The 12,355-nt window shown below is 53.7% G+C and overlaps 1 protein-coding gene across 2 annotated transcripts in view; it reads left to right on the top strand.

Annotated features, from left to right (window-relative positions):
- The window catches only part of TEX264 (testis expressed 264, ER-phagy receptor), a 29,214-nt gene that overhangs the window by 1,370 nt on the left and 15,489 nt on the right, over window positions 1-12,355 (top strand). Inside the window, exons 3-4 of one of the 2 annotated variants that reach the window (XM_082639222.1) lie at window positions 2,071-2,362; window positions 10,673-10,894. In XM_082639222.1, coding sequence (XP_082495348.1) covers window positions 2,105-2,362; window positions 10,673-10,894 — 480 coding nt within the window. In that variant the 5' untranslated portion in view covers window positions 2,071-2,104. The remainder of the gene's footprint in view (window positions 1-2,070; window positions 2,363-10,672; window positions 10,895-12,355) is intronic. The other variant, XM_082639223.1, reaches the window with a different exon arrangement.

Raw genomic sequence — 12,355 nt, 5'->3', positions numbered from 1 at the left:
GAGAGCTTCCAGCTGAGAGCCTTGGGTTCAGAGATGTCCAACATGGATTAAATGCTTGGACTTTTCTGGAAGTTCCCAGGGAGGAGAGAGAAAGTGGAAGTGGAGGCCTAGAGTCAGGCTACCTGGATTCCCATTGCCTGCATTTTGTCCAGGTGGCTCTATTTAGTACCTTTGTGACCTTGGGCAAGGCTCTTAATCTCTAACCACTTGTTTTCTGATCCATATCCACCTGGTTTTGAGGATTAATGAAGTATCTGTGTTTCAGCGTTTAGACAATGCCTAGCATATAGTAAGTACTAAGTGAAAGATTTATCATCATTATCATCAAAGAAAACAGGAGTGAAACTAACTGGAGGCAAGTTGAGTAGGACAGGGAATGCGTCCAAAACAAGCGCAGCTCGGGGGCAGGAACAGGGGTCAATGAGAAGACCAGTGTGAGACACCTCAAGGTCATGATGCCAAAGGTTTAGAAGTTTACTTTGCATTTTTTGTGAGACAAACACTGTGTGCACATTGACTCCAAAGACAGTTTTTCAGCAAAAAATTTTGATACCCAGAACCCACAGGGAACAAATTATTCCATACAGCTGTTTTCCATACAGCCGACATGTTGATTTTCAGCTCCTAAAGCTTTTAAAATTTTAAGTACTTGGGGTGAGAATGTTCCTCCAGTGGGTCAGATGCTTCCATTCCTCTTTAAATAGTCTCCTCTGTGGTGTGATTTTTTTTTTTTTTTTTTTTAACCTGGGTGACACAGGTCAAGCCCTCTGTGTAAGGGGGTTAGTCTTCTGGCCCCAAGTTTCATGGAGTTCCGGGCAGTCTGTCTTGAATGGCTCATACACCAACCTATGTGTTGTGTCGCTAGGCCTGCTCTTTGATAGCTTCTCTGCTTTTTATTTTTTTCTCCCCTGAAACAAGTATCTTTATTGCTTGTACCATGCAAATAGCAAATAGGGGAAACAGGGAAAGGCCATTGAGGAAGAGGGAGAATTGTCAGATAAATGACATACACAAAAAGGAAAAAACACACCCCCACCCCGCCCCAGCATACCTACCCCAGGATGGCTTCCTGTAAACTACCTAGTACAGGAGGTCAGGTGGGGAGATCAGAACCACAAAAACTGAATTCCAAACATCTGGAGATGTTGGGGAGAAGGGAAGGAAGGGGGAGGGACAGGGCAGCAAGTGGACCCCAGGTGTGGCTCCCTGCCAGTCTAGCACCCCTCCACCATGGGATGAAATGCTCCAGCCGTGGGTAACTCTCACCACTACCTGTTGTGTCTCCACTTGCAGTCTTTCCCTCCTCCTCTTCCTTGCTGTTTCTAACCTATGGACTGGGAAAGTGAGATGAATCTTGTTAGTACCGGTAGCTCCGCTCAAGTCTGGGAAGCATAGTGCTGGACTTTGTCCTGCCTGCTCAGGCTATTTTAACCTCATCTCTCCTTTGGTTCTGGATGGGTGAGCTTGTTGGAAAGCAGTACTTCGTGGGCCAGATGTGCTTAGCAAAGGAGAGCGTCCTACAAGAGTCCCTTCCTGTGGCACATTTTTCCCCCTGACGTTTTGTTCCTCATCGTTTCCCTGTTTTTAAATAAGTGTTTGGGCCCTGTGCTTGCCTGTCCTCCCTCTGGCAGTGGCCCATGAGGCTTGGGGAGACTGGGCAGGCAGTGTGGCTCAGTTGTGGTAAGGAAGAGGCAATGTGGGGAAAAGGCAGGCTGGCTGACGTCTGGCCCAGCAGGGGCGGCTGATCAGGGCCAGGAGTATGTCCCTGGCTGACTCACTCCTGTGCCCCTCTATGACTCAGCTACCCCAGGTGTGACCAAGGCTGCCAGCTGACAGAGCTGCTCTGAGAGCCTCAACAGTTGTGATTAAGAAATAAAGAGGCTTGTAGCTTCAGTCATCCTTTGTAACTTCCTTCTAGGTCACTCTGTGTGTAAACACCTCTGGCTCCTGCCTCTCCCGCATCAGAGCACCCAAGGCAGGGTTGAGGTTGGGCCAGAACTGGCTGGCGGGAAGGTGGGCACATTGGTCAGACAGGCTACCAGCCACCTCTTCCTTCTGTCTCCTTTGCAGCTGCCTTGGGGTGCGGCGTGGGGGGCACAGAGCCATGTCGGACCTGCTACTCCTAGGCCTGATTGGGGCCCTGACTCTGCTGCTGCTGCTGACGCTGCTGGCCTTTGCTGGGTACTCAGGGCTGCTGGCCGGGGTGGCAGTGAGTGCTGGCTCACCCCCCATCCGCAACGTCACCGTGGCCTACAAGTTCCACGTGGGGCCCTACGGTGAGACTGGGCGGCTTTTCACAGAGAGCTGCAGTGTCTCCCCCAAGCTCCGCTCCGTTGCCGTCTACTATGACAACCCCCGCATGGTAAGGAGCCTCCTGGGCCCTGGCTGGGGTTCTACCCCATGGACAGACATGGGGCGGGGCTTGTTGGGCAAGGGGTGTTTTGGTTTCTGAGGAGGGGTGGGAAAATCGTTGAGCTGGCTATGCACATCACCTCCTCTCTGAGCTTGAAGCTCCTTCCAGATTTAATCTGGACTTCTGCTCCAGACATCCATATGCTGGCTTTCTACTTGTCATGATCTAATTTTCCTGGCTTGTCTCTGCCCATGGACTTCTGAGTGCAGGGGGCTACACCACTGTGAGTCCCTAGCCTCTGAGGGGGCATTGGTCTGTTGCCTCCTCTTCCCTCCCTCCCTCAGCCCCATTTGAAGCCAGCACTCTAAGACCAAGCCATTTTAGATGCTGCCCTCTCTTTGGGGTCATACCATGTTTCTTTGCCTTCCCTCTTTCAGCTCTCGTGCTGAAAGAAGGTGGAATGTTCCAGCCATTATGGTGGCCCCTGGCCCAGGGATAAGGCATTTCTTTGGACATCAAGCTGCCTGGTTGGGAGAGTGCTTTGGGGGCAGGTGGAGCCAGGTGAGCTGTCCAGAATGTCCAAGATGCTGGGGTCAGAGACTAACCTGATATCAGTGGCACCCTGTGGGCATATGGCTGTATTTACAGCCTGTGGTGAATCAGGACTCACCAATGTGGCCTCCTGCCATGCCATGAGGTGGTGCTGCCCACAGCTGCATGGGCTGTTAGCTCTGCCAAGGGTTCTCCAGCCTCCAGCTCTGAACCTTGGCACACCAGGCATTGAGAATCCCCAGCTCTGGTTTTCTTGCCTGGAGAGCTCAAGTGGGCAAGGCCTATAGTCTCCATACCATGTGCTGAACAGGCCTCAATGGGGTACTCAGTCGAAACAAGGGTGTGCTGACTCCCTCTCTGTGCCAGGTTCTGCTTGACACCTGCACTCTGGAGATGAACAGATGTGGCCCTGCCCTCAGGAAGCTTTGTGTGGTTGGCAAGTCAGCCCTATACAGATGCATCTCCAGCAAGACACTGTGTTCAGATGCTCACAGAACTTTGAGCGAGCTATGGGTTTGCCTCAAGTCTGCCAGGGAGGCTCAGAGAGGAGGTCTTCTGTCATGAGTAGAATTTTGCTTTACTGGGAAGGGCCTCCTGGCTAAGGGAACTGCAAAGTGCAGGCCTGCAGATGTCGGATGACAGAGGAAGTGTGGCAAGTGAACACGTGGTGGGTGGAGAAAGATGTAGAAGGGTTTGCTGGGCCAGGTGGTGGGAGGTACAGTAGGTTGGGTGGAAAGGTACAGCACAATTTGCCACCTTTGATTTAGGAAACTAAGCGGATGGCAGGTGGAGGAGGGAAGGAGACGAGGCAGGAGGCCATCGAGGAGATTGGGCTGGGTCTGGGTGAGAGGTGATATGGCCTGGTTGAGAGATGAGTAGACATTGAGGTTTTGAGGTCACATGGCTCGGAGATGGCACTAAGTGACAGTCAAGAACACTGGGGCCCAAGTGGGATGGGGCAGGCACTGGGCTATGGGAAGCTCCTAGACCAGATGCCGGGCCCCCACCCTTGCAGGGGTCTCTTGTGTAAGTCCCTGTCCTTCCTCTACCCTCCCCTGGTCCCTGCCCCTCCTTCCACATCTGACCCAGTTGGAACCCTCTGCAAGACCTCAGTGGGAGGGATGCGGGTCCTTGCAGCTGCCTCTTTCCTCATCGGCATGTCCTGTTCCAGAAGCAGTACATCGCCTCTTGAGTTGGAGGTGCTAATTCCAGAATGGGAAAGGGCCAAGGCAGCACGGTACCTTTGGGTCATTGCTGGAGGCTGCCTCAGGGAAGAGTGAGATAGAAGAATCCTGGCATGGGACACTCTCCCTATGGCCTCCTGACCCAGCCACCTCCAAGCAGCCCACTGTACCGCTCTCCTGGAGGTGTGGTGGACTGTCTGAGGTGGTGGGACTTGGGTTTCCAGGGTTGGCTGGGCACAGCCCGACTTTGATACCAGTCTGGGAGCCCATGGCCTGAGAGGATAGACTCGAGGTTAGCAGTCCTGGGTTTTGATTCTGTCTCACGACTGTCCTGCTGTTTGATATTGGGCGTACCACATACCCTCTCTGAGCCTCCATTTCCTCATCTGCAGAGTAATGTTAAAAATACCTGCTTATAGGTAGGCTGGCAAGGGTTAAATTAAGTGACATAGGTGAGGCATTCACCCCAGTACCTTGCCCTCAAGAAGTTGTTGTAACAACAACAAAAAATGGGTGGAAAAAACACTCATGCTAATTAGGTGTGATGAGGGGTTGTTAGGCTGGGCACTCATAACCCAGGCTTAGACCCTAGGCCTGACTGTGACCGTCTGGTTGGCACAGAGAATGAATATATATGTCAAAGTGGCCCCTCTGATCCTGTCCATCCCAGTCCTGGGTCACTCTGGAAGAAATTTGTGTCCCTATTCAGAGCTGGGTCACTCCCTGACACCTGCGATGCTCATGGTGCTCATGGCTATCACAGACTATCTGGTGGTCCATAAGGATCTGAAGCCTCTGGTTCCACACTGCTGATATTGTAGAGGAGGAGACTAAGGAGCAGTTAGCAGGAGTTGTGGTACTATCTGAGTTTACTCATGGTTTTTTATTTTCTTTTAGCAAATATTTGAGCACCCTGTCTGTGCCACTCTGTCCTGGGCACTGCTGCACAGTGGGGACCAAGGGGCCCAGCCCTCAGGCCGTCTCAGTGGGGGTGGGGGGTGTCAGGGAAGCCTGAAAGACAGACCTCATCCAGTCCTGGGAAAGGCCAAGAAGCCAAGCTTTCTGCTCCCTAGCTGCCTCCTACAGCGGTGTCCAGCATGGGGCCCTGCATATTATGGTTCACAGAAGGAAGGGACAGGATGTAGGCTGAACTGTGGAGTGTCCCATCCCCATTCCACCCTCCCCAGCACAGCACAACAGGAGCCAGAACCTGCTTCTCTGAGTGTGGGAGGAAGTGAGGCTATTTCAGGTTCTGTGAGTGGGGCAGTGAGTGACCAGGTGAGAGGTGGCCATGTGCTGTGGGTGCCGCCCACCCCCGTGAGATACAGACTGACAGCTCCCCAGCCACACCCCTTCCAGGCCTCAGCTGGACAGAAGGAGGCTGGTTCCTGAGAGAGGCCTGGTGAGGCTCCCCTGGTCTGGCTCTGGGCTCAGGAAGTGACACAGAAAAGGGTACCAACAAGGCAAGATTGTGGCGATTGCAGTGGACCATTTCATGTGAGATGCTGCTTGAGCATATATCCTGGAGATACATATGTATGTCTGTGTGTCAGTTAGCCAGCCAGCCCTATATTTTGGAGTTCTCATGGGATAAGCCTGTAAGATCTGGGCGAGTGGTTCTTGTGGTGCAGGAGGAAGGATTCTGTTCTTCATCCCTGAGGGCCTTGGTGGAGTTGGGGGGAAGGAAGGAAGGAGCATGTGGCAAGAAGCTGACAGACCCTGGCAGTGGCTCATAGGTGTCCCTCTCCTCTCCAGGGCGCCACATTCATGGAGTGTGGCCATTTCCTCTTTTTTTTTTTTTTTTAAGTCAATGATTTTTTAAAAATATTTATTTGTTTGTTTGTTTGGCTGCACCGGGTCTTAGCTGTGGCACACAGGCTCCCAGTCTCAGCATTCGGGATCTAGTTCCCTGACCAGGGATTGAACCCGGGCCCCCTGCATTGGGAGTGCTGGGTCTTAACCACTGGACCAGAAGGGAAGTCTCGTCATTTCCTCTTCTAAGTGCCAAGGGAAGGGGGTGATTCCAGAGTCAGTCAAGGATCTGTCCCCACCTCTCCACCCCCCCTCCCTCAGCACACGCACACACATACACACACACACACAGATCCAGTTCTGTCCTGCCCTTGTATAGTTCTGCCCTCTCTCTTCTGCTTGGACAGTGACTTTTGCCTCCCCTCCTGGGCCTAGTTCTTCTGGGAGCCTTGGGTGTTGGGAAGGAGGTGGAGAGGACCCTGAGCACCTTATTTGATCCTAACCAGTTCTGGCCTGTGAACAGGCCCTAATGGCTGGGCTGCTGTTGCCATGCCCATGGGCCTGTCCTGTCTGCCAGCCTGGTCCTCCTCGTCCTGCCCCACCCTCTGCTGCCACCACCTCTGCTGCTGTGTTTGGGGCTTAAGTAACCTGCCTGCTTGCCTGCCCTTGTGGGGAGCTTGGCTGAGGCCGGTGGGGCATGGAAGCCTGTTCAGCTCACCTGGGGAAGGCCTAGGAGAGGGTGCTGCCTCCAGGCATGGAGGGGTTTGGGGAGGGGACTGGTGGCGGTTGGGTACTGCCTTTAGTGAACTAGACCACACTGAAGTTTCTTTTTCCCCCTAGCCCACTGAGAATCGGTTTGCGGTCACCACGTCTGCAGGGGCTGAGGCCAGTAAGAGTTTTCCGACGTAGGCCTGTGCTGTACTTCCCCTTCAGTATATGTGGGGATGGTGCCCCCTCCTCTCCCTGGAGGCACTGAGGTCACATGGAGCCTGGGAAGGGGTGGGGTGAGGGAGTAAGATTTCCCAGGATTGAGCCCTCAACAAGGGCAATGGGAATGTGAGCTGAGCTGATGCTTCCTGGAGGCCCAGGCCATCGCCTACCCCAGGTACCCCATGATGATTTTCTGCTAGATGGAGTCTAGGTTTCTGCTTACAGCAGGTTAACTGTGGGCCCCTGTGGAAAGGTGGGCTGGGTAGTCTGGCCAGGGAGGAGTCAAGGTATCCCTCTGGGTCTGGGATTAGCAGACAGTGCAGCTGTCCCAGTTGGATTATGCAGGTTATGGACCTGGGGTGGCCCATTTCTAGTGACCCCAAAGGCTGGGTTTGGTCTGGGCTAGCTGACACCATTTTTTTCTTCCTGGATCCTGGAATTTCTTGATCTTGTCCAGTTTCCAGATTCAGTGAGGTCTTGGCCAGGCAGAGACCCTCTCTTCGCTATGGCCTCACACAGCAGAGTCAGCAAGGTACTGCAAGGCCTCTCCGGAAGGGGCAGTAGGGCCATCTTGTACCCGGAAGCTGTAGGTTCCAAGCAGACTGTCCTCTTCTTAGAATGCTGGGACTCAAGAGGCCTCACAGCCTGAAGGAGATAACTCTAGTATCTCTTTCCTAGCACTTTTGCTCTGAGGGCAGATTCTGGATGGGCCTGCCTTACTGAAATTGGTGGTGGGTCTGGCCACTGCCCTGTCTCCCTGGTATGGTTCCTTGCTGGTGCTAGTTCTGGTCCAGCTCTTGTTCTGGTCATAGGTACCCAGAGAAATGACTGATACAGGGAAGGAAGGGAGAAGGCAGATAGAACTGGAAGGCCCAGCCTGCCCTTCGAAGGTCAGGCCCAAATAAAGACATTGTATTGAACCAAGGTGGGTGGGGTTTCTAGCCATCAAGACACTCCTCCTTTCTGGGCCCTTGACCATCTCAGTGGGCCATTCCCCTGGAGGTAGGCCTGGGCTCTCCTGGGAGCCCAGGAAAGCCTTCCCCTGCTCTGAGACCAGCCTTGTCACTCCCCAGCCTGTCTTAGGCCCTGTCCCATCTCTTCCTTGCTGGTGCCTGGTTCAGCTGTCTCCCAGCTCCCGCTTGGTATGGGGCTGCTTAGCAGGTGGTGGGCTTGCTGGGTAACCTCCGAGTCTGCCCCTTAGCCACTTGGACAGGGGAAGGGGCAGGAAGTGTTCTCACTTCTGGAATTGAAAAGTTGCTCAGGCAGGCAGGGAGTCCCTGTGCCCAAGATCTCAGGAGCCCTGTCTCCTTATAAGCTGCTTCCCTCCCCCATGACAAGAGTTCCTCCTTTTTCAAGGTAGAGGGAGAGGAGGTTTGCTCATGATGCAGAGCCTGTGCGAGCAGGTTTATGCATGCATGCCTGTACTATCACTGAAGAACTTCTGTGCACAGGATCCTGGACCTTTCTGCCTAGAGGCCTGCAGTGGTGGGGAGAAGGAGAGGCCACCAGTTATAGTGCAGCACAAGACCTGCTCCCTCTGGTGGGCATTTTGGGATCAGAGAGGAGGGGCTGCTTAGTGAGGAGCAACAGAGGCTTTCAGGAGGAGGGTTGAGCTGAGTCTTGAAGGATGGTTGAGTTTCCCAGGCAGAAAGGACTCTGCAGTAGGGTTACGAGGACATTCCAGGCAGAGGAAGTAGCCTACGCAAAGGGAGGAAGCATGGGAGGATGTGGCATGTTTGGGGAGCTGCAAATAGTTCTGTGTGGGGGTGTGGTGGGAGAGGAGGCTGGTAAGGCTGGCTGGCCAGAGCCCGGATTTGTCTCTCCCTCTGCCACTCACATGATTAGTGGGCGCCTGCCCACCTGGGTCTTGGCCCCTACTCAGGCCTAGGGATGCAGAAAAGGAGTGCTAGGTCAGTGTGTGGACAAATCCAGGCAGTGTGTGTGGGGGCCACCCTGAGACAGCCTTGCATGCTGGCCTCGGGAGTTTCATCATAGAGGTGAATTGGGATCCATTGAGAGGTTCTAAGCAGGATGATCACAGGTGTTCTGGTGCTTTTGGGGGACTGAGGAGGATGTGGAGCTGGAAGGTCCGTGAGGGCTGCTGAGGTGATCAAGACCCTGGGACCCAAACCCAGGCAGGCCAGGTGTTGGAGAAGAGATTATCAATTGACCTTCCATCCATTTTTCTGTTTAACCTGTATTGGATGTTTCTTTTGTATAGCATAGGTCACTAGGGTTAGTTAGGAACATGAAGATGGGCTTTGCTGCAGACACTGTCCCTTGGTCTGTCAGCAGGAGGCCTGCCAGAACCACCTGCCTTTCTGGCCATCCTCAAGTCTTGGGTGTGAGTGGGGCAGTTGCACCATCTAGAGACAAGAGGTGGTACTGCAGTGCTCTCCAGCGCCTCTGGGTAGGATGGGAGGAGCGTGAGGCTGAGAGAAGTGACTGAGCTGCAAGGTTGACTTGATGTGGGTAAGAGTTTACAGCACAGTATTGGAGTCTGTGGGGGTTGCCATTGAGCCACCCTGAGAGGCTCTCCAAGAGGGTGTTTGGACCTGAAGGATGGGCAGGGAGGAGCTACATGTTCAGAGGTTTGGGTAGAGGGGCATCCTGCGCCAATGATTACTTGTTTGGCCGGTGTCATAGCTACTAATAACTGACAAGTATGGAGCACTTGCTGGACCATGCTCAGTCCTCACGTGAAGTATCTTAAAATTCTGTAAGTTGATATCAAGGAACTGGGGCTTCAGGAAACCAAGGGACTCATCCAGAGCACAGGACTCAAGATTCACACCCAGGCCTGCCTCTCTCCAGAGTTGTGGTCCTGACCACTGCACCATATTTCCTGCCACGAAAGCTCTGAGTTATGCTTAATGACATAGGCTTCAAGGGGACCAGGGCTGCAGAGAGTGGGAGGTGACCCCCAGGGACTACGCAGAGGTGGGAGTCAGTGCCCAAGTTTCAGGCAAAGTGAGACTCCAAGGACAGGGCTGAATTGGACAGACTAGAAAGGCAGAGCAGGCCTGAGACACCCCTGGGGGATTGTTGACAGGACTTGGAAAGGGCTAATGGGAAGGCAGAGACAGGTAAAAATGACTTCACGGTACTGGGAAAGTAGGCTGAGGAGAAGAGCAAGTGGAGATAGAAGGAGTTTAAATTTAGGGGTCAGTGGCCCCTGAATAGGGCCTTCAGATTGAGGAAAACCTGGGATGGAGAGCAAAAGGTCTGTGGTAAGTCTCTTGGATTTAGGAAGAGATACTCCTGGGGCTGGTACAGATTCATGTGGCAGGAGGTGAGACAAACTGGGACTCCTTGATACCAGAAGGAAAAGCAAGTGCTGGCCCTTTCAGGCCTGGAGTCAGGCCTAGGAAGTGTTAGAGACTCACATAGGAGCCCTTACCTGGGTGGGGTTTGTGGGAGCCAGGGGAGGGAGGGGAGCAGGGTGAAGTGAAGTATAGGTACTAGGAGTCCAGGGAGACTTAGGGGGAACCAGCAGTCTCAGCCAAGAAGGGGCTTGGGAAGTGGGGCAGGGTTTAGGATAGGGTGTGGGTCGGAGGAGAGGTATTGAGGCCCTGGTGATGATGGCTGGCCCTGCCTAAGAGCCTGGGGAAGAGGATCTCACACAGTTTGATCAGCAACCCAGAGTTCAGTTCTGCTTCCTGACCAGCCCTTCTGTGGCCCCTCCACAGCAGGCAGGGGCCTGCCCTGTGCAATGGAGGGATGGAGAGTCCTGCAGCGGGTTTCAGCAGGAAATTGTCATCTCCATTATGGTGTCTGGGGCTGCGTGGCTTGTTGGAGCTAGTGGTTCTGCCAGGCCCAATCTGGCACAGAAGCCAGGAAGCAGGAGGTCTGTGGGCCTTCTTCCTTTGCCCAACCCTGACACCCTGCTCTGCTTCCCCAGGTGCCCCCTGAGAAGTGCCACTGTGTGGTGGGCAGCATTCTGAGTGAAGGTGAGGAGTCACCCTCCCCTGAGCTCATCCGACTCTATCAGAAATTTGGCTTCAAGGTGTTCTCTTTCCCGGCACCCAGCCATGTGGTGATGGCCACCTTCCCCTACACCACACCCCTGTCCATCTGGCTGGCTACCCGCCGTGTCCATCCTGCCCTGGATGCCTACATCAAGGTGAGACACAAGTCTGGTGTGTGTGTCAGGGGGCAGCCAGTCCTTTGAGTGAGTGCTGGGGAGACCTGCCTAGCCTGGGAGGAAAAGGCCGTTTTGGGAGGGCAGCACCTCGTGGAGCAGGTGCCTGTGGAGCTAGGAAGATGGGCAGAGGCTACTGGCATTTCTTCCATACACCCGAGACCTCTTGGGCCCCAAGCATCTCCCAGGAGTATGGGTAGTTTGTTCAGAAACCCAGTCTTGTCATTTAAGCTCTGACTTGGAACAAAGACATCCTTAGTGCTCAGCCCCCACTCCAGACCCACCCTGTCCCTATCCTGCTGGGCCCTGCAGAGCAAGGGTCCGAGACAAACTTTCCCTGTTGTAAATTACTCCTCCTCTAAAACATTTTGTAAACTTGGGTGCTAGGGAAATGACCCCAATTTGGGCTTGGAAGTGATTGTTTATTCATCTGTTCAACTTGTATTTATTGAGTGTCTGTGCTAGGTGCTATGCTGGATGTGGTGTGAGATATTGGTGCATGAAATAGGCATTTATAGTGAGGTGTGGAGATAGGTAATAACGTCAAACAAAAACGGGATACATGCTAGGAAAGTACAGGGTGAGAAAAGGCGGGGAACCAAGTGCACAGAGTGGTCAGGGACAGCCTCTCGGAGGAGGTAACTTCTCAAGCAAAATCCTAGAAGAGCCCTTGGAGGGGCGGTAAGAATGTTCTAGGCAGAGCTAGGGTGAGGAGCGTGGGTTTGATCTAAAGGCAGTGGGAAGTCACTGCAGAGTTCCAGCCAGGATCCGAGCTGCACCTGTGCAAGATGGGCTCTGCTGTCGTTGGGAAGGGTAGGGCTGGACCGTGGCTCATGGGGGCCGGGTGGAGGTGCTTTGAAGCTGTTATGAATCCTGTCGTGCATGGCGGCATCTTGGGCTGGGGCAGTAGCTGTAGAGATGCAGACAAGGGTGGAGACTGACAATTTGTTTTGGAGGTAGAACTGATGGATTTGTGGATGGTTGGATGATGGGAAGGGAAAGGAGTGGGAGGAGTCACAGGTTGCAGTCCCCTCTGGGCAGGGCAGGTGGATGAGCGTGTAGTGGTGCTTTCTACTGAGGTATGCAGGGCGGAGGGAGGAACTGGTTTTGGGGGGCCAGCTCTGTGGGCTGTGTCAGGGGATCTGCCTGAGGGACATCTTAGTTGGGGTGTGGAGTCCACAGTGATGTGTGTAGTCTGGAGTTCAGAGAGGATTGGACTGGTGAATATGTTTGGTGACATGAGCCTATTGACAGTATTTGCCCTGGAGGATGGCTGAGGCAGCAAAGTGTATAGTGGGCATGGCCAGTGTGGCTGGGATCAGGGAACAGGAGAAAAAAGTTAGCAAGAATGTGAACTTGGCGGTTTTGGAAGAACCTGGTAGCTTGTTCTCCAGAGCAGCTTGGGAAAAGGGACAGGGCCTTGGTGATGGAAATGGGAGCTCA

Source organism: Mesoplodon mirus (assembly GCF_964341445.2).
Source record: "Mesoplodon mirus genome assembly, chromosome: 12".
In the NCBI taxonomy this organism is placed as follows: Eukaryota; Metazoa; Chordata; class Mammalia; order Artiodactyla; family Ziphiidae; genus Mesoplodon; species Mesoplodon mirus.
This window is presented reverse-complemented; position numbering and strand designations above follow the sequence as displayed.